Source organism: Halichoerus grypus, chromosome 3 (assembly GCF_964656455.1).
Source record: "Halichoerus grypus chromosome 3, mHalGry1.hap1.1, whole genome shotgun sequence".
Classification (NCBI taxonomy): Eukaryota; Metazoa; Chordata; class Mammalia; order Carnivora; family Phocidae; genus Halichoerus; species Halichoerus grypus.
Window position 1 is genome coordinate 169,964,604 of NC_135714.1, and position 26,572 is coordinate 169,991,175.

General features: G+C 49.7%; 1 protein-coding gene and 2 long non-coding RNA genes across 3 annotated transcripts; 1 reads left to right on the top strand and 2 right to left on the bottom strand.

Moving 5' to 3' along the window:
- Positions 1 to 1,997: 1,997 nt before the first annotated feature.
- On the top strand, positions 1,998 to 25,684 carry PLAT (plasminogen activator, tissue type). Its single transcript, XM_036102304.2, has 14 exons — positions 1,998 to 2,097; positions 13,317 to 13,414; positions 14,275 to 14,317; positions 16,223 to 16,360; positions 16,743 to 16,853; positions 17,376 to 17,550; positions 18,231 to 18,322; positions 19,534 to 19,708; positions 20,235 to 20,320; positions 21,682 to 21,877; positions 21,992 to 22,128; positions 22,289 to 22,429; positions 23,304 to 23,470; positions 24,770 to 25,684. The coding sequence occupies exons 2-14, from the start codon at positions 13,352 to 13,354 to the stop codon at positions 24,926 to 24,928; spliced, it is 1,683 nt and encodes a 560-aa protein (XP_035958197.1). The 5' UTR covers positions 1,998 to 2,097; positions 13,317 to 13,351; the 3' UTR covers positions 24,929 to 25,684.
- Positions 3,543 to 10,455, bottom strand: LOC144381409 (uncharacterized). Its single transcript, XR_013446609.1, has 3 exons — positions 10,248 to 10,455; positions 9,385 to 9,961; positions 3,543 to 6,090 (listed from the first exon to the last, which is right to left on the bottom strand). It is a non-coding gene; the product is annotated as an uncharacterized LOC144381409 (long non-coding RNA).
- LOC144381410 (uncharacterized) lies at positions 18,765 to 21,688 on the bottom strand. The gene is made up of 3 exons (XR_013446610.1): positions 21,634 to 21,688; positions 20,371 to 20,907; positions 18,765 to 19,158 (listed from the first exon to the last, which is right to left on the bottom strand). It is a non-coding gene; the product is annotated as an uncharacterized LOC144381410 (long non-coding RNA).
- Positions 25,685 to 26,572: the final 888 nt, after the last annotated feature.

Sequence of the window (26,572 nt, forward strand, 5' to 3'; positions counted from 1 at the left end):
TATTTAATAGGAACACAAAGGCCCCAGTTCCTAGGTTCTAGCAAGGTATAATCTGGTCTGAGTCATTTGGGTGTATTGCAGCAAAGCTGAGGGGTACCTGTTGGTGACCGGAAACCTCTCCTCTTAATCTCCTGCTCCCTCTTGGTCTCCCCCTCTCTCCCTCAAGACCCCAGGCCTGTAGTTCCCTTGTGGCCAACAGACAGCTCCACCCCACTGGAGACTACTTTGAAGGTTGTGATTAAATTTGCATTTTAACTGGGGGCTAAACACCTAAGGGAATACATTTCTAAAGGGGGAATTGTAGGTATCTTGACACATGTTGGGAAAGGACTCTCCCTGCCCACTCCTGGATCACACCCTGTTATGGATCCTGGCATATAGATCCTACCCCTGCTCAGGCTTTAGGAGCCAATACCCAGGCTCCAATCTCTGTGTGATCTAAGGATTTAAGCGTAATCGTTCAGGAGTAAATCATCCTCTACAGGAGTTCAGATTAAAGATCCCTCCATCTCTGCCAAACCACAATGGCAGAAAAAGCCTCTGGCCCTTATCATGGCATCCCACACTACGGGGAGGTAGAGACGTCTCCATAGGACAGAGCCATTCTTGGCTGCAGCTAATCTGATGTCCTAGCCCCAATGCTCTGTAGCTAACTTGACCCCCATGGTTCCCCTTTTCTATAACGGCCATTGGCAGAGCTACGGCTTGATAAAAATATAGAAACACAGTTTGACTTTGGACACGACTGCCTTATTTTCCCACCTCAAAATCAGCTCTCATTGCTTGACAAATATGAGCACACTTAGGATCAGAATCTATGAAATCTGGCCTCTCCTACAAGAGCTGGTCATCCCTCAATTTCTTCTGCCCATCTCAGCCTTCTGATCCCTCTCCTGGCATCCCTCTTGCTTCTTTCTTTCACACTGCCTTGTCTCAGCCAGACACTAACCAATAATACAGATGCCACATATTGAGCCCCGAGGTACGCCAGGGAGCTCCTGCACATGGTCACGCTCTAATCCACGCACGTGACCTCTGATGCGCTAGCTCAGCACGACTGAAAACCCTGGCTGAGGTCACGTCCCTCATTACTGGTACCGTTGATTCAAGCCTAAGCCTCCCCTTAACCTGCTGCTTTTCCTTATCAGTCGTCTGCAGATTCTAACAGGTCAAACAGGTTGCCCATTTCTAGGAGCATTTGCATTTAAAAGCAAACTCCAGAACAGGGGAAAGTTTAAGGGATGGATAGCCAACGATAGAATTTCAGGCAAGGCTGTGCAGAAAAAGAGTTTAGACAGAGCATTGATTCAGGGCCCCCCACCTTTATTCCATAGCCCCACTCAGGGAATGCTGGAGCCGAGAAGTCCTCAGCCATCACTCTACAGGGAAGTGAAATGATCTCTCCATGATTATAGGACGGGGCAGTGGCAGCGTGGGTGCCTGATGCAGATTTCAGGCGGGGGTACTTTCCACAGCAGAGGAGCCCTGCCCACCTTTGTTTACTGACCCCCCCCACCCCGTTCCCCACATGCCCCAACCCTGGCACTTCTGTGCCTGGAGGGAACTGGTCCACCTGTCCAGTCCTCCCACCCTCTTGTGTCCAGAGGGGCAGATTTACTGCTGGAGATTCCAGAAGAAGCCCTTGAGGCCTTGTCTGTATTTGTTTAGAACCGTAAATTCCTCTTTCCATGATAAGCTTACAGCCAGCTGATACCGAGGGTCCCATTTAGGTCATAGACTAGGGCTTTAAAGGAAGATGATTGTTAAGGTTCCGTCCAACTCCCAAATTCCTGTGATTTGATGACATCAGGATTGTGAATAATCAGGCTGGCCCTAAACCAGGTTGGGCTGTGCTGCTTCCATCAGAAACTTCCTCCCCCTCTTTATAAAAACAGGCCCGCCCCGTTGGGCTCCCTCAGGGCCCTGTCCACGGGGCATTCTCCGGCTGCAGAGAAACCCGCCCACCCAGGGCCACTGACCCCACCCCCTGCCTTGAAATTTAAAGCAGGCTGGAGCTGTGCATGGAGCGGAGGTCCTGCTAGAGCCCAGGGCTGAAGAGAAAGCTCTCCAGGGAGGGAAGGAAAGCGAGCAGTGGCGGTAAGTTGAATTCTGTGCCTCCCTGTCTGTCCATCTCCTCCTGCCTCTCTTAAAAGTCTTTCAGGCAAACTGAGCCAATAGAGGAATGCCTTAAGGAGGGACTGACTTTGTAATTCAGGCTAAAAGCGGATTAGCTAGAATCCGAGCCCAAAGGGAGCCTTCTTTTTGTATCTGCATTTCATTGGGATGGGCTGAAGCATTTTGGAGGGGCGAGGGCGGTCAGGGGAAGAGAGGATAGGAGGGATTATTTTTTGGAGAAGAAATCTCTGCAGAGTAAAGGGGAAAGTGAAAAGAATTAAAGAGAAATACTCTGAAGAGACAACAGGAGCCCCTCATGACTAAAGGGCAAAAAAACGTGCAATCAACTGCCTTCGGGATTTGTGGCTATCAGGGCTTGGAGGGTCCACGGGGTCTGGCTGCCGCCCTCCCTCAGTGAGCCCATTAAGAAACCGGGGCTGGGGATGGGGCGGGGGGTGGGGGGTGGGCGGGGGGAGTGGCGCACGACTTGCCTCCTTGCCTCAAAGCAGGATTAAGTAGGTGGGAAGTGCTGGGAAAGAGAAGGCCTCTGACCTCCCCCCATGTCCCCTACCCCCATCTCCACTGGTGGGTTTTTGCCCAGTGTGCAAGTATGAGGTCCTCTTTAAGGACTTCCAATTACAGAGGGGAGAATAACATCAATGGCTTTTCTTCCTAACTGCAGGACGCGTATCAGAGCTTTCCAGATTTTCGCTGTTATTATCTTTATTTTCTTAACCTCCCTGGGGGGAGCCAGGGAAGTAGAAAAACATGCTGAGCTCCCAGGTTAACTAGTGACAAACTCAAATGCAAAGAAGTGTGGAAATGATGACTTACCTGGTGGTCAAGTCGGATTAATAATGGTGATCTCCTGCAGTGGATTGATGACAGAAGAAAATTGTGTGTATGTGTGTGTGTATTTGCAATTTCATGAACAAATTCTGCAAATACAACTAGTAAGCGGAGTCCCCTCAAAGGGGACTTCCTAGCAATTCTTGTCCACGGGCAGGAAGACTCATCCTGGGATCTAGACGCTGACTTGTCCAGAATCAATATATGACGGTCAGCCTGAGTGCTTCCTGTGAGAGCCCAGCCAGGCTCGGGGCACCAGCAGGGATTTGTGAATGTTGAAACAGAAAAAGCTCCACACCACTCATCAATTTATTCCACCTAAAGTGTTCTCAGGGATGCCAACCTCAAACCTCTGGATCTCATCAAGAATAAATGGTAGCTCCCCTCTGCCCGGTGGCTTAGTCTCTGTCCAGATTCCCTAAGACCAGCTCAGTTTATTTTGTGATGCCCCAGATCAGATACTCCTGGTGTCTGTGCTACTCGTCAGTGGCTTCATCACACGGGGTGGGGGGTGGGGAGGGACGGGACGACAGCCAGGGAGCAGCTGAGGGACAGCAGTGATTTGTGCTCATTGAGGAGAGGTTCTGGGACTCGGCTTTATTTTCCTGGGTCCCAACATGTTGAGCAGAATCATGCTCAGTACATTTCAAACTATTGTAACCAGCAGCCCGGCCATACCTAGTGACTGTACCCATCTAACGCTTTTATAAATGACTGGCTGGGACCACAGAGCATTCGGGTAAACTTCTGTCCAGGGGAGGCCTGTTACTAATCTGCAAGCAGCACCTTTTCTAGTTAGGGGGTTTTAGAGCAACTGAAGGGGCCCTTTGACGAAGATCATTTGGAAGGAGCGGTGCCAGCTTCAGGATTTCCAAAGCTTCTAAAATGTATGCAGGTTATTTTCAATCAGACAGTTGAGGGGGCAACGTGGTTCACAAGAATGGTGGTGAACTTAGCTCCAGTTCAAATTCAAAGTCCATCCACTTCTCAGAGATACTGAGTGCCTGGTGCTGAGGAAGAATTTAGGTGTTGAGTTGAAATGTTCAATTTCACTTGATTACTTGGCACCGTGCATCTGCAGTCTCAGAATAAAATTTCTACTTTCTGTGAGTGAATTTCAGCTCTGCTCTGATGAGATGGCTAGGATGGACCATGAGTGACCAGAATATTCTCTTCATTCGTTCTTTGGGTCATTAGCTTTGCATGGAGAAAAATTCTGTGCATAGTTTCAGGCTATAAGCCTCATCTTAAGCCAACCAGCTCACAAAGCTGGTAGTCTCAAATCAAACCAGATAAAAGAATGAGGACAATTTAGACTCACAGAAAGTCAGAGCTAGAAAGCATCTTAGCGGTTATTCACTCTGGTCCAACCCCAGGTCCAGCCACACAGTCTCCTAATCCTGGCTTAGTTGTCTACTTACACATAAGAAGAGCATATTTTCTTGGTGATCTTTTGTACATTCTCCTGCCTGAGAAATTGACTTCTGGAGAAGGGGGTAGAGCGACAGACAAACCTCTCGATCACCTGAAAAATAACACGTGTGCCAGTGGGGAAAACGAACCAGGTGCTAGGCACGCAGCAAGCAATGCATAAACATTCCTAAAAGGGATGCCTTGGGCAAGTTCTGGTGCCTATTACCGTCACCCAGGAAATACTAACTAGCTGTTCTTCCTATAAAACTTAATGTAATTGCATGTCCTTTGCAGCTGCCCAGCACCGTCTATGCCAACAGCCGTGATCCTGAGGGTGACTCTTGGCTAGCAGGCCCATGGTCAGGCAAGCACGGCTTGCTTACGTGATGCTCCTGACACAGGCATCCGAGGCTTGGAGAGGTTGGTTGGGGACTGATCTAGAAAACCTGATTCCCCCTTGAGCCTCTGAAGTAACCCACTTCAAGGTCAGGCTGAACCTAGATACTGAGATACCTTTATTCAAAGCCTTTTCTGTTTATTATGTGGTCACAAATATTCCATTAATTTACAACCAGACATTAGGGAATCGAAACTGAACTCATGCCCCAAAGGCTCCTCCATCCTTGGAACTTTCGGGCTTTCCGAACCATATTTCCTCCTAGGGATGCCCTCGAAGGGAGAGCCTGGGGTGTGTGAATCCTATTCCTTTGCCCAGTGGCAGGTGTTCGTGCTGAAGAGTAAGGGGCTCCGGCTGCTTGCTGCTGTTACCCTGGGCCCCAAGCTATGGTCACCTCTTGGCAATATACTCTCCGGAACACCTCTTTATTTTGTTCAACCAGCAGGTTATATAATATCAATTCCAGGAAGCCTACCTTGACCAGCCCCTTATCTCAACAAGAGGGAACTAGATCTCCCTCCTCCACATTCTACTAAGACCCCTTCTTCCTCTGCATTTCCACCTTCTGTCCCTACCTCCCTGCATAGACCACAGCGCTGATCACACTGTACTCTGATCACCTAATCACTTGTCTGTCCTGTGCCTACAGTATGAGGTTTTGAGGATAGAACATAAATGTCTTTGCACCGTGGAGCCTGTGCTGGTCTGTGGTTGGTGCTCAGGAAACGTTTGATGGTGACTACATAGAGTTGTTAAATCTTCGCCCATGAATTCAAGAAAGAAGGAAATTAGACTGAGCTGGGGCTTGAAGGAGAGGTGGGTGGGGTGGAGGACCTGATAGATGGCCCCCCAGGAGGACACCCAAAGAGGCCCTCAAGCCCCCTTGTGAGAAGTCTTTGCATGAACAGCTTGATGTCCGCTGAGGCCTGTGCAGGTAGGGGACAGGTAGGGAAGCTAAGCCCAGTAACCTGCTAGGAGTAATCTGAAGGAGAAAGACCGCCAGTCAGCTGGATCTCTGCTGGCTTTTCACATTTTGTCCTGTTCATAGAAAAGAGAAACTTGTTTTATTTTGTAGCAAGAGCCAGTGTCTGCCACCTGGGCTGTAGAGAAAAAGAGAAGTGGTTTTGTTTTGTTTTTTCTTTTTCTGGGAAGCTCCAGTTTCCTTATTTTTCTAGCCTAATGTCTCTGGTTTTTAAACATCCTCGTGGTCTTCATCGGACGGGCCTATCAGTAGCAACAGCCTGATCTTCCAGCTATCTCGGGCGCTAATTCCAGCTTCCTCTGAGAGTCCAGAGTGGGCCTGAGGTAAATAGGTCCTGGAAAGGCAAATTAAAAAAAAAAAAATTCAAAATAGGATAAAGGACACCACGTCATATCCAGGAACTAATGGCTCCTGTTAATACTGGTCTGTGTGTGTAGATGAAAGGCGTGAGCTTTTATATCAGTTGTAAAGAATCCGGTGGCAGGTTATCACAAGGTGTTCGCATGATCTAGGAAACAGTATTTGGGTATTAATGCTTGACCACAATGGGGAACCCCATAGACGTTAGCATCTTTCTGCCTTGGTAGCTTTCGGTTGTTTTTCCAGGGAGAAGCTGTTAATTTTGGTGCTCCCGTTATTGAAGGACACTCGTGACAGTCAGTACGGTTGACCTTACCGTGCACTGGCCATTGCGTCATAGGGCCTTTGCCTGCTTCTTCTCTAATTGCTGTAATAATTCAGCAAGGTGGGAATGATTGGCCCATTAGAAAATCCAGGAAACCACACACAACCTGTGTGTCATGGCTGTGTCATGGAACTTGAAGTGAAGACTCCAGAGGCTAAGCCGCTTGCCCTGAGACATGCTGCCCTTCCCAAACAGCAACTCTGAGTGCATTAAAAACATTACGGTCCAGCAACAGGACACAGGAAGGAGTGGTGGAAAGTGTCGGCTCCAGTCCCGACACCACCTCTCACCACGTGTCTTGCCTTAGGGCCAAGGCCCTTATGCTTTTTTGAAGTTCGATTCTCTCATCTGTAGAAACAAGAGAATACTATTGCCTTAAATGATTCAAGGGTTGTAAAAGGGTTTTGTAAACTCTGCCCGGTAAGTGGTAGGTACTCAAATGCCCGCGGAGCAAGGGGCATTAATCCACATACAGCTCTCACAAACACACTGTAACATCGCTTTCCTGCGAGCCCAGGAAAACGTGGATACATTCAGAAATGATACAAGAAAAGCTTCTAATCAGTTTTCTGACTCATGGGTGTTGCAATCTGGAGGTAAACTGCAGAATTATCAAAGGATTGCGCATTTCATTGCTTTGCCGCGATGTTGGCTTTAGGGAGCGGAAGGAACGCGAGGAACTACCTTCGTGCCTAAGATGAGACACTGTTTCAGATTAACATCAGATTGCAGGGGTTGTTTAAATTCAACCTTTGGGTTTAACATTTTATTGCAATGACTAATTGCATTAGCGTTTGTCAGTTGAACCTTGTTTTTTCTTCACAGGGTAAAAAGTTTATTAGGAAAGGGTTTCTTTTGTTTTTATCCTAAAAGGAGGCAGGATGGGTTTCTGTTTTCCTAGACCCACAACCAGCTCTCCCTTATTTCCTCCTAACAACCGGGATTACCCGGCAGAGGGTGGACAGGGAGTAGATGACAGTGCTCAGTTCAGAGTTTTCGGAGTTGCCAGATTAATTTCATGTAACTCAGACACAAGTCATCCGCCTATGGTTTGAAGATGTTTTGGAGAGGATTCTGCCCTGAGTAACTAGTGAGATGGGAGGGAGCTAGGAGAGGATGCTATTCTCTTCACCTCATTGGAATGGATCAAATTAGGTAAGAAACAGACTCTTCCTCTCTTGTCCCCTCGTTATTCAAGAAGAGAGAAAATAAACTTTAACACACAGAAATTTAAGTATTGAAAAGTTAAGAATTGCCTACATGATGGCAGTTTCTGAAAATGGTTTTTATTCTGAGAGCACGGCCTCTATAAAAAGCAGGACCTGTATAAGCAAGACCGGGGCTAAGAGGCTAGTGGCCCCTGTCCTGGGCTCCATCTGGGACCCACAAAGGTGAGCTTTTGTGAGGTCCCCGCCTGTGGGGCAGGCCTCCTCCTGCCATCTTACCCCCTCTCTTGTCCCGACTCTAGTGACATGCCTTTGCTCTTCCAAGGAGTTCTGCCTTGGACCATTTCTTTTCTAATTTGTTGGCATTCATTCTGGGCCACGGTGGTTGGGGGGTGGAAGGAGGGTGTTGTTTGTTTAAAGCCATGAGTCACTTTACAGTATTGGTATTCTTGGAGACCGACTCTCTCTTACTCAGATTTCCAGAGAGAAGCTTTGCAAAGCAATAATAACCTGAGACTCTCCCTTACCAAAGATTAAGGTAACAAACCTTGCACACAGTGTAAAATTTGATCATAGTATCAACGTACTTTTGTCTTTCCCTTGCAATTTCCTGTCTCCTCTAGCTTGCTCATATTTATGCCTTTTTCTTGCTGGCAAGAGTAAAAACTACAAGTCCTTGAGTTCTATACCAGCTGGGGCAATTGCATTGTTTGTATCTAGAACCACAGAACTTAATTGAGTGACTGTGTTTGTACAGTTCTTCTATTACAGATCACTTTGACACATGTGGTTGTGTTTAAATAAAAGTACTTATATGCGTTTTTAAGTGTTTCACAGTTTATACCCGTTATATCATTTGTTCTCACAACAGCAGAAACCACAGTGTGTTAGCCCTGGAGGAAACCTCGAGAGTCCAGCCCACTTGGTTTTGCATCCCTGGGAGCTGATTTTATGTCTCAAAATATAGGCGCTTTTGGGAAAGGCAGCATATCAATTTTTACTCAGTCATTCTAACCTTATGTGAATGAGCATATCAGTCCCTTTCCGAAGGGCAGATTTTTTTTTTCAAAGATTTTATTTATTTGACAGAGAGAGTGAGAGAGCACAAGCAGAGGGAGAGGGAGAGGGAGAAGGAGGCTCCCCACTGAGCAAGGAGCCCAATGTGGGGCTCGATCCCAGGACCCTGGGTCATGACCTGAGCCGAAGGCAGACGCTTAACCGACTGAGCCCCCCAGGTTCCATCCCCGGAGGGCAGATTTTTAAGGGGGAAGATGGAGAAAGTAGGACAGTTAAGTGTCCGACTCTTGACTGCAGCTCATCATGATCTCAGGTCATTATCTCAGGGCTGCGAGATTGAGCCCCGCATCTGGGCTCAGTGGGGAGTCTGCTTGCGATTCCCTCCCTCTGCCTCTCCCTCACCCCCCCGCATTCGTGCACGCACGCATGCGTTCTCTCTCAAATAAATAAATCTTAAAAAAAAAAAAAAAGGACCATGTAAAGGCACTGCGACAACGGTTCATGTACTTTTTCCCTGGTCCTGCCTCTAGCTGTCCCGTTCCAGCGGCCTCACCCAGTGCAGACTCCACAGCTATGAATGGGTGCCCATCAATCAGCATTCCCCCATGTTACCACTGCAGAAACAAACCCTGAGTTTCTGGCTAGCATGACCATTGATTTCTCAGCCACAATGGCACACTTCCTTGGCTCTAGCAGAGTAATCCCCTCCCTGGTTACCAGTGCATTGTTCCCGTTCTTCCCTAGAACAGTCATCACTCACGGTTGTTCAGAGGGGCCAGGGAACAGAGCCACTCCAGTGCCGTCGCCAGCAGAACCCAATGCAGCTTCCAGACAGAAGGTCAGAGATGCTCTGGAAGCAGATGAGGCTTCCGCACGCAGACGTGCAGGCTGGGTCCCGCACAAGGATTCCTGCCCATGCATCCTTGAAATCCAGGCCATGCTTTATTTGCCAGGCCCCGTGTCCTGCTTTTTTTGTTGTTTTTTAACTTGCACAGATTCCTTGTCAATTTGCCAAGCTCTGTGTCTGCTGAACTCCATCCACCAGAGAGGGTGCCTTTTGCAAATCTGCAGAAATCAACTCTGTGTGCTAGCGTGGGCCTGCCGGTGCTGGGGCCCCGGGATCTTGGGGACCACAGGCCTTATGGCCATTCCACCGTTACCCTCACACAGCGATGTTTTCAGTGATTCAGGGATTCCAGTCTAACAAAAGTGAGACATCCTGGTGGTTTTCCTTCTTCCTTCCTTCCTTCCTTCCCTATTTCCTTCCTTTCTTCCTACTTTCCTTCCTTCCTTCCTCTTCCTTCTTTTCTTGCTTTTTGTTCTCTGACTCTGGGAAACTATGAAATAGAGCAGAAGGAAGAGAACACAGAAAAAAAATAACAAGTCGTCTTTGTATTTATAGAATGAGCCTAGAAGGCCTTCTTATACTTACTCCGCACATGTCACCTCCCACCCTCCTCACCGTGAGCACAGGGTGCTTCTGCCTTTGGTGGCAGCCCGTGGTTCCTGGCGCTGGAGCCCGTCCAGGTGCTGGCTGGCCCCACGCACCTGGAGTCTGAGTCCCTGTTTCTGGTATTCGTTTTGTTCTTTGTCCAGGCGCTGCCCCCAGACCTCTACACCCACCTCTTTAATGAAGGCAAAACAAGGACACATTTTTTCCTCCTCTCTTCCTTCTTCCTTGTCTCTGGACTGCACTGTTTGTCTGCTGGCGGGATGACTCATCTCTTTGTCATCTCCTACCCCATCCAGCCTGTCCAGATGCTCTCATTGTCTCTGTGCAGCGAGATGGAGCTATGGCCTTGTGTGAGATTGTCCCTGGATCGGCTCAAGGCCCAGCAAGGCCCCAAAAAGTGGAGGAAGATAAGGACTGACAGAACAGAGACTGTCTCGCACTCTCCCAGGAGCAGAAGACAAAAATAGACTCCTTTGCCCCTTACGCCCCTGAGTTACCAAGGGTTTTCACATGGTGCAGCTGTGGGAGCCGCAATGGAAGCCCTAAGTCCTGCTCCGCCTCCCCATCTGGCCCCCTCCCCCATTTGTCCGGGGAATGCAAATGTGTCGATACTGCACTTCTCACTTTCAATGTTCCAGCATCTAGAATTGTGTTCCAGTTAGAAGGACCCAGAGGTCCTTTTTTTTTTTTTAGGACCCTGAATTCTTGAAATAAAACTATCTTGGCGGGCATCCAGAGAAAAAAAAAAGCAACCCCCCCCCCCCCCACTGGGGGCTTAGGCTAACGAGTTTATTGAAAGGGCTGGTTGGTTTGACAGGCAATGCTCCAGTTCCTTGTTGATGGGTGGCTCATTTACTCATTCATTGCTTCAGAATTTCTTCATAAAATCCCCAAGAGCTACCTCAAGGCTTGGCCAGGATAATAAAGGATGGGACAGTCTATATGCATATGTGAAACAGGATTAACATCCAGAGGAAGAGGGGGAATGCATTTAACAAGATCTATTTTAAAAGGTTATAGGAAATGGGATGAAATTAAGAAGGGAAATTTAAGAGGGGTTTTGGGAAATTTTGAGAAAGAGGAAATCCAGAGCAGTTCCCTGTGACCAGAAGATTCCACCAAGTGCTCTTGTTTCTGATGGGCTCAACTCCCCACTGCTCTCTTCTGAAACTTCAAGAAGCCTGTGAGCAGTAGCAAGCTTCCTCCTCCCAGTGAGAAAAAGGCCCCCAAAGAGCACACCCTACGTGGCCCCCTGCCCAGTGGGGGGGCCTTGGCACTCCAAATTAGAACAAAGGCAGATTAGATCCTGCCTTCTTTCTGTTTCCTTCACAATGGGGGAGGGAGGTGGGGCCGGGCTGTGCTGGTTGGCAAGCTGGCCCTCTGAGCCTTGCCTGCTTTTTCTCGTTGGAATCCTGTCAGCCAGCCCCTGCTGCTCCCTCCCCTCGTCCCCGGCTCCATTTGCCCTCCCCTGCTTGTCCCCAGCAGCCCCAGAAGAAGCAGTGGGGCATAGAGTCCTTGCACCCCCCACTCACTCTCTCTTTTTACCCTTGCTCCGAGGGGGGCCTGTGGCCAGTGACTGCATGGGCACTTCCAACAGGGAAGTTCTTTGCAAAGAAACAAAGGGGCCAGAGGCAGGCCAGGATGAAAGTTTTGGAAGCCTCTGATCTGACAGATCAGGTCCTCTGATCTGAGGATCCTTGCGATGGGGGAGGGGTGGGACCCAAAGTTGTTGTGACTGAAGGGAAATGAGTCAAGGGAAGAAATGCCCTGATTTAATTCTTGTGGACAAAGGAGTGAGTGGGCCTGCCAGACCACAAAATAACACCCCGACCAACTAACCTAGTTTAAGCTGCAGAGGGCAAGATCGCTGGGGAAACTGGGAATTTGGAGTCCGGGAAGATCTGAGTCTAAAGACCAAAAGCCAGATGCCTCTGTTCCTTTCTGCCAATTTGCACTTTGCCGGGCCTGTCTATAAAATAAGAGACAGACCTTCCAAGGGAGCAGTGGGGGGCGGGAGGGGCGAGAGCTGGGGCAGAGGAGCATTTCCTGTGTGGGACAAGGAGGCGTGGAAGTTCTAAGCGCAAGAACCGAGATTATCGGAGGTAAGTTGGCTCTGTGAGGTGCCGGCGGTAGAATCCCTATGGTGTCCTCTGAAAAAGTTTCAGAGGGGACATTTCTGTGGTTCCACCTAGTTGACCCCAGGGCAGGAACTCACTTTGAGCAAACCAAACTGGGACACTGGGTCCCTGGGCTGCCAAGAAGCACCAGGGATGGTCTCACTATTCAGCCCACAGAGAACTCTGGGCAAGACAATCTCCTAGCCACCTGTGTCTATTGATGGATGAATGGATACACAAGACGTGGTCTATACAGACAACAGAATCTTAGTCAGCTTTAAAAAGGGAGATTTGGAGGCACCTGGGTGGCTCAGTCGGTTAAGCTTCCGACTCTTGATCTCATCTCAGGTCTTGATCTCAGGGTCATGAGTTCAAGCCTTACGTTGGGCTCCATGCTGGGTATAGAGCCTACTTTACAAAAAAAAAAAAAAAAAAGGAGATTCTGACACATGGCTCCACATAGATGAACCTTGAGAAGAGTATGCAAAGTGAAATGAGCCAGTCACAAAAGGACACGTACTCTTATGATTCCACCTATATGAGGAACCTAGAGAGTCGTCATAGGCATAAAGACAAAGCATTCTACTTTCTGGTGGTTGCCAGGGGAATGGGGAGTTACTGTTTATTGGGTGCAGAGTTTCAGTTTGGGAAGATAATAAAGTTCTGCAGAGGGACGGTAGTGATGCTTGCATAACAATGTGAACGTGCTTAATGCCACTGAACTGTGCACATAAAAAGGGTTAAGATGGTCAACTTTTATGCATTTTACCACAATAAAAAATATATACAATTAAAAATATCTTCCGGGGTGCCTGGGTGGCTCAGTCCATTAAGTGTCTGCCTTTGGCTCAGGTCATGATCCCAGGGTCCTGGGATCGAGCCCCACGTCGGGCTCCCTGCTCAGTGGAGAGTCTGCTTCTCCCTCTCCCTCTGCCTACTTGTGCTCTCTCTCTATCTCTCTGTCAAATAAATAAATAAAATCTTTAAAAATATCTTCCAGACATCCATGGGAGCTGATGCTGGAGGGATTGGCCATGATCAAGTCATAGGTTCTTGACCTTTCCATACTCCTTGATCTCTCGATCACACGATGAAGTTTTTTTTTCCCCCTTCCTCTTCCAGAATTTAAGGGACACTCTGAAGGAACGGTGAATACAATGAGGAGAGAGCTGGTGTGCGTCCTGCTGCTTTGTGGAGCAGCCCTCACCTTGTCCAGCCAGGTAGGAGGGCAGTTCAGGTCTGCCCCGAGCCTCGAGCCCGTGTACCCTCAATGGACTCAGGAGCCCCAAAGTGGGGTTCTGTCAGAGTGCAGAGGTCAGCAGTTACGGAGCGCAGTGCACACACTCCTCTCTGTGTAGGATGCTCAGGATTCAGGGTTTCGGGCAGAACCCTAGGCAGTTCTTCTGACTTGGGCAAATAGTACTTAATCCTATTCCACTGCTACTGCCTGCCTTCTTTGGAGCTATTTTTAAAGAATGTGTTTGAATTCATCCATAAAGCATCTAAAAAAGATTGTGCACAAGCCGTGAGCCCTGGAAGCTGGCAAGCTGACCTAGGCTGCTTACTATCTACTTGGGATGGAAGCCATACTACGGACATGCTCTCTAAAAACGCCCGGCGAGCAAGGGCACCATGGAGGGCCCGATGAGCAATACCTGCACAGTGAGATTTTAGAGAGAGTTGGAGGGGATGGAGGCGGGCTACAACTCCACTAACCCCTTGTGGCTATTTAAATTTAGAATTAAATGCAACTAAAAATTCAGTTCAGTCGCACTAGCCCCATTTCAAGTGCTCAGTCACCACATGTGACTAGTGGTTACGGTATTGGACAGCACAGGTATTAAAGATTTTCATCACTCAGAAAGCTATTTTGGCAGCATTGCTCTTTCTAGAAGGGGAGGACAAATTAGAAAAGAAGGCAAGAAGTGGACATTGCACCTGGGGCCAGCTACCCGAGGGGGAATCTTCAGGGCAGGTGGCATCTGACTGGGGGTGTGTACGCGGTCTCTGGATCAACCACGTTTATTCCTAACACACCCAGCATGGGCTGATCCTTCCTCCACCACTGGTTGCTTTGCAGGAAATCCACACCCGATTCAGAAGAGGAGCCAGATCTTACAGAGGTAAGGTGAAGCTGAGGTGGAAGGGGGTCTATGGAAGCAGGAAGCAGGAAGCAGAGTCAGGGCTTAGGAGCTCAGGGTGCTCTAGGCGCTGTCTCGGATTTATCTTCCACCACACCCAGCTTACGTAAGCTGTGTGAAGGTGAAATTTTGCAGGGTCATTCTGTAAAGATGCCTGCGTCACCCCCCAGCCCTTACTCATTCACCTAGTTAGCTAAGGCCAGGTTGTGAGAGGACAGGAACAGGCGTGCCCTCAAGGAGTCCGGCTGTCAGGGAGTCACAGAGCTGGTGGGAGCCTGCCAGCTCAGTGGCCCGAAGCCCTGTTACACAGGTGACAAGACAGAGCCAGAGATTGAGCGACTGGCCCAAGGCCACACCGAGGCCAGGCTGCAGCTGCACTGGTCCTCCAGGGTCCTTTTCTGGGCTGTGAGCCCCACCCCGCCAGAGTCCACCTGGCATCTTTGTTAACTGCCATCTCCGTGCTTCCACGTCTTCTGGTTGGTAAAACTGGAGTAACGAACCTGGGTTACCTCACAGAAGTTCCACAGGTGTGGAAAGACTTTTCACTCTAGAGTCGACTCTAGAAACCTGAGGAAATCGCCATGAGCATTAGGTAGGATTCCAAAAATAAAACATGCTAGCAGCCAGATTGTCTTGACTCTGGCTGGAAGAACTCTTGGGCCCAGCTTCACATCTAAACCTACCAATTTAGGACCCTCATTTCTTGTCCTTCATGACCTAGTTCCTTTGGCTCTGGAAGGCTTTGCAACACCTCTTTTAAAGCGGAAGTATGCTGTAACTTTTTTTTTGAGAGAGAGAGAGAGAGAGAGCGAGAGCGAGTGCATGCGTACACGCGTATACACACATGCACACACACACCCACATACATGGGGGGTGGGGGGAGGCACAGAGGGAGAGGGAGAATTTTCAGCAGGCTCAAGAGGGCCCAACGTGGGGCTCAATCTGAGACCCTGAGATCATGACCTGAGCCAAAACCAAGAGTCAGACGCTTAACTGACTGAACCACCCAGGCGACCCAACGCTATACTCTTAATGCCTTTGCTGTAGAATAGCACAGCATTTCCGACAAGGGTATCCTGGCCCCAGGGGACCCTCAAAAGAAACAATAGTATTATTTACAGTGAGCATGTGTCACTTCTTTAATTCATGAAAAGTTGAAGATTTCTTAAGTTGGCATTCTGGTTTGCAAACAGAGAGAGGCAAAGAGGGCTAGAATATCAGTGCGAGTACTTAGACCGTTTTCACTATATCAAAAATACCAGTGAGAGCAGCACATTCCCCACACAGAATAAGATGTGAATTTTCTTTTGGGCTAGCAATGCGTCATTTCAGTGTGGTAACACTCATGTGGATCAATAACTCTGGTAGGCAATTATATACGTGTGCATATTTCTGATGAATTAAAATAAAAATTAGGGGCACCTGGGTAGCTCAGTCGGTTGGGCATCTGCCTTCGGCTCCGGTCATGATCGCAGGGTCCTGGGATCGAGTCCCACATTGGGATCCCTGCTCAGCAGGAAGCCTGCTTCTCCTTCTCCCTCTGCTTCTCCCCTCCACTCCTGCTCACCCTCTCTCTCTCTCTCAAATAAATAAAATCTTAAAAAAAAAAAAATAAAAACATAAAATATAATGAAAAAGTAGAGTATTACTTAGTAAATGCATTTTGATAGATAAATTCTTCCGAGATGAGGGCCCCGCCAAGGAAGAACAATAAAAGCGGTCTTTGGTGACAGATTCGCAGGTGTGTGTTGTCTTCGGGCCGGGAGCAGGGAAGGGATGAAGGATGGGGTGTATGACAAGGGAGTGAGGGACTCTCAGTAGGACCCGCGGTGGGGCGGCAGCGTTTGGGGATCGTGCCCTCAAGAGGCCGCCTGTCCCTCGTTCTAGTGAGCTGCAGAGACGACAAGACGCAGACGCTGTACCTGCAGAACGAGGCGTGGCTGCGCCCGGGCCTGCGGGGCAACCGCGTGGAGTACTGCCGCTGCGTGGCCGGCCGCGTGCACTGCCACTCGGTGCCCGTCAGGGGTACGTACGCGCGCCGCCGAAGCTTCGAGCACCCGCGCCCCGCTCTCCGGCCCACGCCCCGTGTGTCGCCGGCCCCGCGGGGGCGCAACTTCAGATGGAGGTTCGGGGCGTGCTGGGCCTCAGGCTAAGGTGGAGGCGCTGAGCCGGAGAGTGAGACTGACCTGGGGCCCTCGCCTTCTCCTGCCTGGCCTCAGCTTCCTCGTCCGTCAAATGGGGAGAATGGGCGCACCTACCTCACGGTTTGCTAAGGGAAAAGATAGCTCCTTTTGTCAACTGCCGAGACTAGTGCCTGGCAGGCGGAGCTCACTCCTCAGATCCTAACTCCTATTATCCTTGGAACTGCTGTGAAAGTGATTGGGGCTTTCTTGTTTGTCCTTGACAGTTTGCAGCGAACAGAGGTGCTTCAATGGCGGGGCGTGTCGGCAGGCTCTCTACTTCTCAGATTTTGTCTGCGAGTGTCCTGAAGGCTTTTTGGGGAAACGCTGCGAGATAGGTGAGTGGTGGGTGGGTGGTGTGAGAAGAGGGCCAGAATCCCAGGTCTTCCCAGAAGGAGAGGAAGTGTGTGGTGACGGGGGCAGGGTGGGGACAGGGAAGGGTCCTCCAAGGGTCCGTTAGGAAGCCAGAGTGCTGGGCGCGGCGGGCAGAGCCTTGGGTGCCAAGCTGGGGTCTGCCTGGGGGACCCTGGCCACCCCGTGTACCTCCTGCGCCCCAGAAGCTTCAGCAGCCAGCCCGCCTGGCTGGTTTGGGGTGACGACAGAGCAGACGTGAAACCCCTTTGGAAAACTAAATGACAGAGGGGGGAATGCACATGGGAGGCGTCACGTGTTCTGTTTTCTCTCTTTTTTTAAAGATTTTATTTATTTATTTGAGAGAGAGAGGGAGCACGAGTGGGGTGAAGGGCAGAGGGAGAAGCAGACTCCCCGCTGAGCGGGGAGCCCGATGCGGGGCTCGATCTCGGGAGTTCGGGATCATGACTGAGCCACCCAGGTGCCCCATGTGTCCTGTTGTCAATCAGATGCCAGTGCCACGTGCTACAAGGACCAGGGTATCACCTACAGGGGCACGTGGAGCACCGCGGAAAGCGGGGCCGAGTGTGTGAACTGGAACAGCAGCGTGCTGGCCCTGAAGCGCTACTCGGGCCGGAGGCCCAACGCCATCCAGCTGGGCCTCGGGAATCACAATTACTGCAGGTGCGGGGCCCCCCTTCCCGCGTGAGCTCGCTTCCTGCTGGGGAGGAGCGGCCACAGCTGGGGACACCACCGGGGGCTCATCAGGCGGCGGGCTCCACGGAAACAGAACGGGCGCCTTCTCTACCGATGGAGCGACGTGCACGGAGGGCGCGGGGGGCGCGGGGGGCGCGGGGCTGGCCCGTCTGGAGCCTGTGGGCAGGCCCACGGGCTGCGAACTCACACGGGCTTGGCTGTCGCCGTCTGGAGGCAGAGGTCTTCCCAGCTTTTGCCCCGACGGCCTTCCGCAGGCTGGATGAGGCTGCCACATGATACGGGATAATCTCCTCTACTTGAGGTCCGCTGATTGTGGCTGTTAACCCTAGCTACAAAATCTCTTCTCGGCGGCAGCTGGATTAGCGTTCGATTAGATAACTGGGCACTTAGAGCCAAGTTAACCCATAAAACTAACCACCACAGGCCAGCCCTTGTCAGCATGGCTTCTGTGCACACCTCCTTAAAGCATACTTAGTCTCCGAACGCAGACGGTAGCTAAGTCATACTTCCACCCAGCATGAGCCAGCTCCCCGGTGGACCGCCGAAAGTGCACTGACCTTTAACCCAGAAGAGGATGCAAAGTCTTTGGGTCTCAGAGGGAGGCTTCACTTGTCACCTCCCCCGGCCTTCCCTGGCTGCTTTTTCAGAAACCCGGACGGGGACTCAAGGCCCTGGTGCTACGTCTTCAAGGCGGGCAAGTACAGCAGTGAGTTCTGCAGCGCGCCAGCCTGCCCCGAGGGTAAGTGCTGCTTGCCCACCTTCCCCGGCAGCGTCCCCGGAAGTAGAGTCTAGGAGGACCAAGCTGATTGTGTTTCTACAACTGAGGAGACTAAGGAGTGGGCTGGTGGTTCATCATTTTGGTTGCAGAGGGAAGAAAGTCAGGAGACTTAGGTCCTCACCCGGGCCTGGCCTCTAACTAGCGGTTGGACCTTGAGCTGGCCTCTTTACCCCCCGGACCCCCCATTTCCTCATGTACAGAGGAGAAGGGGGGCTGCATTGGTGGTTTCCAGTCCTTTTGAGGATGAATGGAGATGCTCCCTTTTGTGATTGATGGGCCTTTTTCTCAATCTCTTTCTCTTTAAGATGTTTAATATGAGAAGATTTTCCAAATTCAAAAATACTAAATTATAAAAAAGCACTATGAACTCTGTGGTGCTTTTACAAATAATGATATCCCAATAGTATTAAAAATGTTTTAAAGTTCTAAATATTCATATACACTAATAATGTGCCTTCTGCCTACAGGTAAGTCTGACATACCTGTGAATTTGAGGACTCTATAGTAATTCTAAAGCATCCTCTCCCTTCCCAGGATCAGTAAATTGGGACTCACTAGTCTAGGTGGCCTTAAAGATCGCTTTAATTATGCTGTTTATAGTGGTACACTCTGCCAGTTTCAAATGGGGAGAAAGGAGGCTAAAATGGGGCAAATCGGTGAAAATAGGCAGCATCCGTAGGTCCATATTCTCTCTTCCTGCTCAAGCCCAACAAACCCTTCAGAGCACTGCAGACAAAATCTGAGAAACTGGGGCCTCTGACATGTCCCTCCACTGAAGAACTCTGCTTTGCCACAACCTGTCAAGTATAAGTAAGGAAACACCCAGTTACTTTCAAAGCAGCTCCAGCAATAATCACTACTAACTGGGCATAGACCCTTCCTGCCGAACGTGAACAAACCCTCAGGATCTCTCAACACAGCAAACCAGGCAGCCGCATCCAACCGATGAAAGTTGGCCCCCCAACTGAAAGCCATTTACCATCCCTATGTCAAAGGCCTTGAAGGAGGAGGAAAGAGGGGAGGCGGGATGGTATCTCCTCCCTCCTACGGGCAGGCTAACTGCCTTCATCCTCTCAGGCCAGCAGCCCCGCTCGAGCCCTGCTGCAAACCCTGACTCGCCTGCTATAGCATTTAATTGGTTTTGTTTCAGTTTGAGATTTCTTCTGTTCCAGAAAATAATGAGGACTGCTACTCTGGTAAAGGGTTAGCATACCGTGGTACCTACAGCCGCACCACGTCTGGGGCCTCCTGCCTCCAGTGGAATTCCGTAGTCCTAAGAGGCAAGTTCTACACAGCGTGGAAGACCGATTCTCAGGCCCTGGGCCTGGGCAACCACAATCACTGCCGGTACGCAGCACCGGGTCCGTGGGGTTCATGTCTGGGCAGAAGGCAGCACTGGGACGTGGGGTAGGAGATTTAATGCCTCAAGTTACATGAAAGACCCAGTGGGTGGGAAGGAACCATGGGTATTCTCTAGTCACACCTACTCACTTGCTAGAATAACACCTATTATAAAGAGGGAAGTTCACCAGTTTGTCAGCCCACATCCCACGTTCGAGGTACTGTCCCATAGCCACTTAGTCCTCATCGGTTCTGTTCTTGTCTGGCTCCTTTCTCCCAGGGAATCACAAGAATGTCCTCACAGCACAGCTCACAGTCCCTCCCAACATCCCTGTGAGAGGGGAATGTTGTGTTGCTGATAGAAAAACAAAATTAAAGTTGTTTTCCGCTGGTGAGATCTCGGACAGAGCCAAGTTCAGAACTCAGGCCCCTCCTTCCCAGCTCATTGTTTTGCCATTGGTTTACTGAGCCTCCTTCTGCTCTCACGTGGCTTCTGATGTGCTTGAAAACCTTAAACTCTCTTATCATCTAGGAACCCAGATGGGGATGCCAAGCCTTGGTGCCACGTGCTGAAGGACCGCAAGTTGACGTGGGAATACTGTGACGTGCCCCAGTGCTGTAAGGGCTGGCCCTTGGCCACCTCCCGCTGCCCAGCCCCCCTTACTGACCATTCCCTCTGCCACTTCCTGTGTCCTCACAGCTGTCTGGTTCAGACTGTGTAGCTCCCAGATTTTCAGGAAGGCCTTGGTGGGGGAGTTTCCATGACTGAAGCAATGGCGGGATGACAACTCTCTGGGCAGCTGTTCACTTCCCATGCACGAGGGTGACACAGAGGGGCAAAACGAAAGAGCAGAACTGGCCGGTTTCTCTTAGAATTCATTAGGCTCTGAACTTCTCTCTCCAGATGCCTTTATTAATGATCGATGATGAGGTCGTGGTGAGCATGGAGGAGGATAGCTCACATATATGGCTCCCTAGATAACAAAGTGCTCTCATAGCGTTCTCCCGACAGTGTGGTGAGAGGCAGTCTTCCTGTCTTCGGTTTCTGGATGAGGAAACCAGCTCAGAAGTCACATGGCCTGCCCAAGCTCACTGGGCTCCGAGTAGCAGAGCCCGGGTCTGACGTCCTCTGACCCCACAGCTGCTACTTCTGCTGTGAACTCTTCTTCCAACCTTTCTCACAGAGCCCGTTTCACACAGGGGACCTGGGTGGGTGGAGGGAGTGGAAGATGGAGAGGAAATTCAAGTTGGCACATTTTGCTAAAAAACTTTAGTTTAGAAATTGTCTGAGAATAGATTAGTATTAGTCCGTTCCTGTGAACACACACATTAGCCAGAATGTTTCTCAAGGAACATAGTACCTAACTGGGCAGGTAAGACACAAACTACCAGTGGACTCACAACCAAGGCCATGCATGGCGCGTCCTCACTGAGCCGTACCGGTGAGCCCGCTCGGAGCCGGTGGGCTGGGAGTGTGAAGAAAGCTCCATGAGGAGGTGGGATTTCGCCTAGGCCTTGAAGGACGGACAGGGTGCAGTAGATGGAAAAGAAACAGGGTAGACATTCTCCAGGAGGGAGCTGCAGGGCCGCGTTATTTCTGAAGCCAGGAGGCGGGTGCAGGAAAAAACGGGGGGTAATGAAGCATGGCAGAAAGATCCCATTTGGAGTCAGACAAATCTGGGTTCTAATCCGGGGGCCGCTGTGACCTTGGGCAAAAATTTCCCAGCCTCTCTGAAGTTCAGTGTTGTGAGGGTGAAAGATAGTGTATGTGCAGTGGTCGGTGTGCACTATGTACCCAACAGATGGGAGCTGTGGTTTTCGTTAGCGCGGACACTGTTCTGTCCCTCTGTGTAGCCTGGACACGAGCAGTAAGCCTGTGGAAATTCGGGGTTCCAAGAGGGGAAACCAAGATAGGTGCTCAAGGAACTCACCCAAGGACCGCAGGTCTGATCTCCCTTCTCCGTCCTTTCCTCTCCCAGCCACCTGTGGTCGGAGACAGTACAAGCAGCCGCAGTTTCGCATTAAGGGAGGACTCTACACAGACATCACGTCCCATCCGTGGCAGGCCGCCATCTTTGTCAAGACCAGGAGGTCACCAGGAGAGAAGTTTTTTTGTGGGGGAATACTGATCAGTTCCTGCTGGGTCCTGTCCGCTGCCCACTGCTTCCAGGAGAGGTAGGGACTTCGGAAAACCCAGTCAGTCTCCCTAGGCTTTGAGGCCTTGAAACCGGGGCCCGTTAGAAGAAGCCTCATAGCGAGCAGCGCATCCTAAGGCTCTTTCTCCATTAGGTACGATGCCCACCACCTTAGGGTGGTCTTGGGCAGAACATACCGAGAGGTCCGTGGAGAGGAGGAACAGAAATTTGAAGTTGAAAAATACATCATCCATGAGGAATTTGATGACGACACTTACAACAACGATATTGGTGAGATGTCCTATGCCCCCTGCTCCGGATGACACGACACACACCCACCCATGTGCATCCGCACCTCGGCCTTCCACACCCTCGCCCTCTCCTTCATCTTCCTCCCCTCCAATCAGATGAGCGTCACATGGGGCTTATTCTCTTCTCGCTCTCCTCCCAGTCCTGCTGAAACTGAAGTCGGAGTCACTACACTGCGCCCAGGAGAGCGACGCCGTCAGCACCGTGTGTCTCCCCGAGGCCAACCTGCTGCTGCCCGACTGGACAGAATGCGAGCTGTCTGGCTACGGCAAGCATGAGGCGTGTAAGTGGAAGGAAGTCTCGGCCCCATCCTGTCTGTCTGCAGGACAGCGGGGCGTGCAGTTATTGAGAGGAAAAAGTCATGAGAAAGTTCTAGCCCTGGCTCAGGCACTGATGCTGTGTAAATGTAGGCAAGTTCCCTGCAGACCGAGAACCCATCGTCTGCCTGCCCCACCTCTCGGGGTCACTGTGCAGGTCAAGAAAGGGGTGAAAAGTACAAGTGCTTTGAAGGGCCTAAGATTGCAGGAAGGTTCTGATAAGAAGTGGAGGCCGGTGATGAGGGTATGGGGCTCTTGCGCCTCTCTGGTCATGCAGGCCCGAGTCCACACCCTAGATCTGCACCTTGTAGCGGTGGGACCCAGGACGTGGGTTTTTATGTTACACGGCTCCGAGCCTCGGCCCCCTCACTGGTCACATGGGGGTAGAATTGCCTACCTCCTTAGATTATGAGAATTGAATGATAGTAGGTTAAGCCAGTGGTTTTCAGCTGGGGTGTTTTTGCTCCCCAGAACACAATGGCCATGTCTGGAGGCATTTTTGCTTGTTACAACTCAGGATGGAGGTTTATACTAACATTTAGTGAGTCGAAGCGAGGGGGGCTGCCAAACACCTGCAGTGCACAGGACAGCCCCCCTCAAAAAAATGATCTGGCCCCAAATGTCAGTAGCGCTGCTCCTGAGAAACCATGGGCTAACCTCTATAAAATAGCTGGTTTTGTCGGTCAAAACGATATTGACAATATTTCGTAGGCTTCAGCCTCATCGATCTGAAAGCTGGATCCAAGTTAGCCATTATTAGAAACGTCGGCTTCCTCCTTCTAAAAGGTTTACAAATAACTTTCCCTAAAACGGTCAGCTATCTTCCCTTCTCTGTTTCAGCTTCTCCTTTCTATTCTGAGCGGCTGAAGGAGGCTCACGTCAGGCTGTACCCGGCCGGCCGCTGCACATCACGGCATCTGTTCAACAAAACCATCACGAGCAACATGCTGTGCGCCGGAGACACGCGAAGTGGCGGGGACCAGGCAAACCTGCACGATGCCTGCCAGGTAGACACGGGGGTCTCACCCACCCGAGGGGAAAAGTGGTCCTCGGCCCACAGGTTCCTAAGCAAGACAAAAGTTACAGCCCGAACGGATGCGTTCATCTTGGTGAGGCGCTGGAGATTCTAGATGAGGGCCTCAACGAAATAACACAATCGGAGAGAGATCAAAGTTACCCAAACCTAAGAAATGTAAACTGCAGGAAATGTCCCCAATGTCTACACCGGAAACTCCACCTGATTCAGGGTTTCCTGTAAGCCCAGGCAATTGATCAACTATTGAAGTGATGGGTAAAGCAACACAAATGAAGCAATTCTTGACTTCTGGAGGGGCTGGAGAATTGGAGTCCGCCATGTAGGGGTGGGGAGGAGAAGCTGCAGCTTGCCAGGGAGTATGACCCAGATGATTTGTGAGAAAGAAGTTTTAAAAACTCATATCAGCCTGAATATGAGGTTTTTCGCCTGGGAAAGCAAACTATTTCAGGCTCTCTGTGTTGGCCCCCTTGTCAGAGTCGGTACTTCTATCTCATGATAACAGGGCACGGGCATGGGACACACACCCACCTGTGGTATTAGGACCTAAATACAACCAAGGCACCGTTATTGATGAGACATTGTCGAGCCTACAGTGTGCCAAGCTCTCCATCGAGGGGCTGGGGGTTAGAGGGGAAACAAAAAGAGGGAAGCGGGGCTCTTCCATTGAAGACTTCGTGGGCTTTGTTCTTATAAGGTAAATCATATCAGCATTTTCCCTTCAGTTCCTTGACAACCTTTGTCTCTTTTTGAATGGTTCCTTCAGAAACCTCAGCTGTACCCCTAGCTCAACAGTCATAAAAAGGTTGTATGTAAAGTGAAACCATGATCTGCAAGCTTCAAGTTAAAAACAAGAACAAGAGATCATTTTGATTCAATAAGACAATAACAGCCAACAATTACCAAGAGTTTTACAAAATGTCATGCTTTCTCCCAATTAATTCCCATAACAACCTCCCATACAGTAGATAGTATGATCCCTATCTTCGAGATAAGAATACTGAAGCACAGTTAGCCTAAGGCCACACAGCTAGTAAGTGGTAGAGTTAAAAGGAGGGCTGTGGCCTGAAATATCTGAGCAATTATCTCAATTCTACTTTGCAGTGTAGATACAGCGTAATTGTCTACAGGATCAAGATCATCGAGATAAAAATTTCCCTCTCTGAATTTTGAATAATACAACAATTAGCACTACAGATATTAACCCTAACTTCCCCCCCCCCCACAAAGAGTCTGTTTTTTGCAAACAACTAACCTGTTCTCTCTATTGCAGGGTGACTCAGGTGGCCCCTTGGTGTGTATGAAGGACAACCGCATGACTCTGGTTGGCATCATCAGTTGGGGCATTGGCTGTGGGCAGAAAGATGTTCCTGGTATATATACCAAGGTTGTTAATTACCTAGACTGGATTCAAAACAATATGCGACTGTGACCAAGGACATCCAGTTCCCTGAAATCACTGGAGACCCTACTTCCTCTACTTCAGAAGACACACTAAGGCGGAGTGCTTCTTTATAGAGCTGAGCCATCACACAGTACAAGTGGATGGCAGGGCAGGGGGAACCCATTGGAGAGGGGAGAGGATAGGTTTTAATAGGTACTTCCCATTTTAGAAGTTTTCAGGGGTTAAGATCTGATTTCAGAATATAGTTTGTCAGCCGAGAAGACAGATAAACGCCAACCCCTCCTGGAATACCACCATCTAAAGCAGAAGAGAGGGAGAAGAGAAGCCCAACTTCCTGATCTGTCACCACGAGCAGCTTTGGAAATGGGACCACAAAGATAAAAGCATGTCTCAATAGTAAAAAAGTAACTAGATCCTTCAGGAAGGAAGGATTGCATTAGAAATGGAATGTCTATTTATAGTCACAAGGAAGCCCAACAGGCGCCTCCTAATAAGGGATGGGCTGGCTGGCCAGGTCATGTTTCTCAACACCACCTTTTAAATCAAGTATTTGGCTTTTCCCTTTCTCCACTTTACAGCTCTTGGAAGGAAATCTTTTTGTGTATAGTGTAAATCTTTTTTTCTTTATAATAAAACAGGAGACTGGTATCATTTTAGTAACTGGTAAACTAGGCTTTAGTATATTTATATCAGTCCATTTTAGTTTTTACTTTGTTGCCACGCCCCTGTATTATACTGTGCTGAAATAATAAATTCAGATTATTTTTCACATATTTTCCCAAATCAGAGTGGGATAATTTTGTTACACTTGCAGTATCTCACAGCTCATTTATTCTTGTTACTCACGGTCACATTTTAAAAATCATCTCAAGTATTTCCTTTCATTCATTTGGCATATACAGAATACTCGCTGCATACAAGGCAATGTGCTAGGTGCTGCAGACAGTAAAAAGGGGGAGGGAGGCAGTTCTCGGTTTGACAGGAAAATAAGATAAAGAAATACCCAGGTAGAACAGAGATGGGTCACAAAAACAGCGGAGAGAAACTTTTACTTTTCAGTTGCAGGAAGTATGAGGGAATCTTAAGGAAAAACAGAAGTAGGGCTTTCAAAAATTGGGCGAGATCTGGACTGGTGGGGAGGAGGTGTGGGCAAGGCATCCTTGGGACCAGGAATGTCACTGCATGGAAATTCAGAGATCTGGAGAGGAAAAAGGGCGGTGGGAGTATGGGGAAGGATTTTGTACAGGTTGTCGGAAGTGAAGGTCATGAAGAGTGTGGGTAGGAACTTAGATTATGGTGCTTTGAATGCCAAACTGAGTTTTGGACTTAATTCTAGAGGCAACAGGGAGCCACTGGGGCTTGTGCGTAAGAGAAGTAATGAACGGAGCATGCCCCGGGGAAGAAGAACCCCAAGGGGGATGGAATGAAAGCAGACTGGGTATGCAGACTCCGTGGACCACAAGCGAGGTAGTAGAAAGGAGAAGCAAGGGGGTACGAAGAACAGAAGCACGACCTTGCTGGCCAGCATAACAACATCCCACTGTTGGTCGGCCTAGAAGCTAGTATTGGCCCTTTTCTTCCCATTCCATTTTCCTTCCCTGTTCGTCTGAAAGAATTAACTCCCAGACCGTGGGGCGCCTGGCTGCCTCAGTCAGAAGAGCATACAGCTCT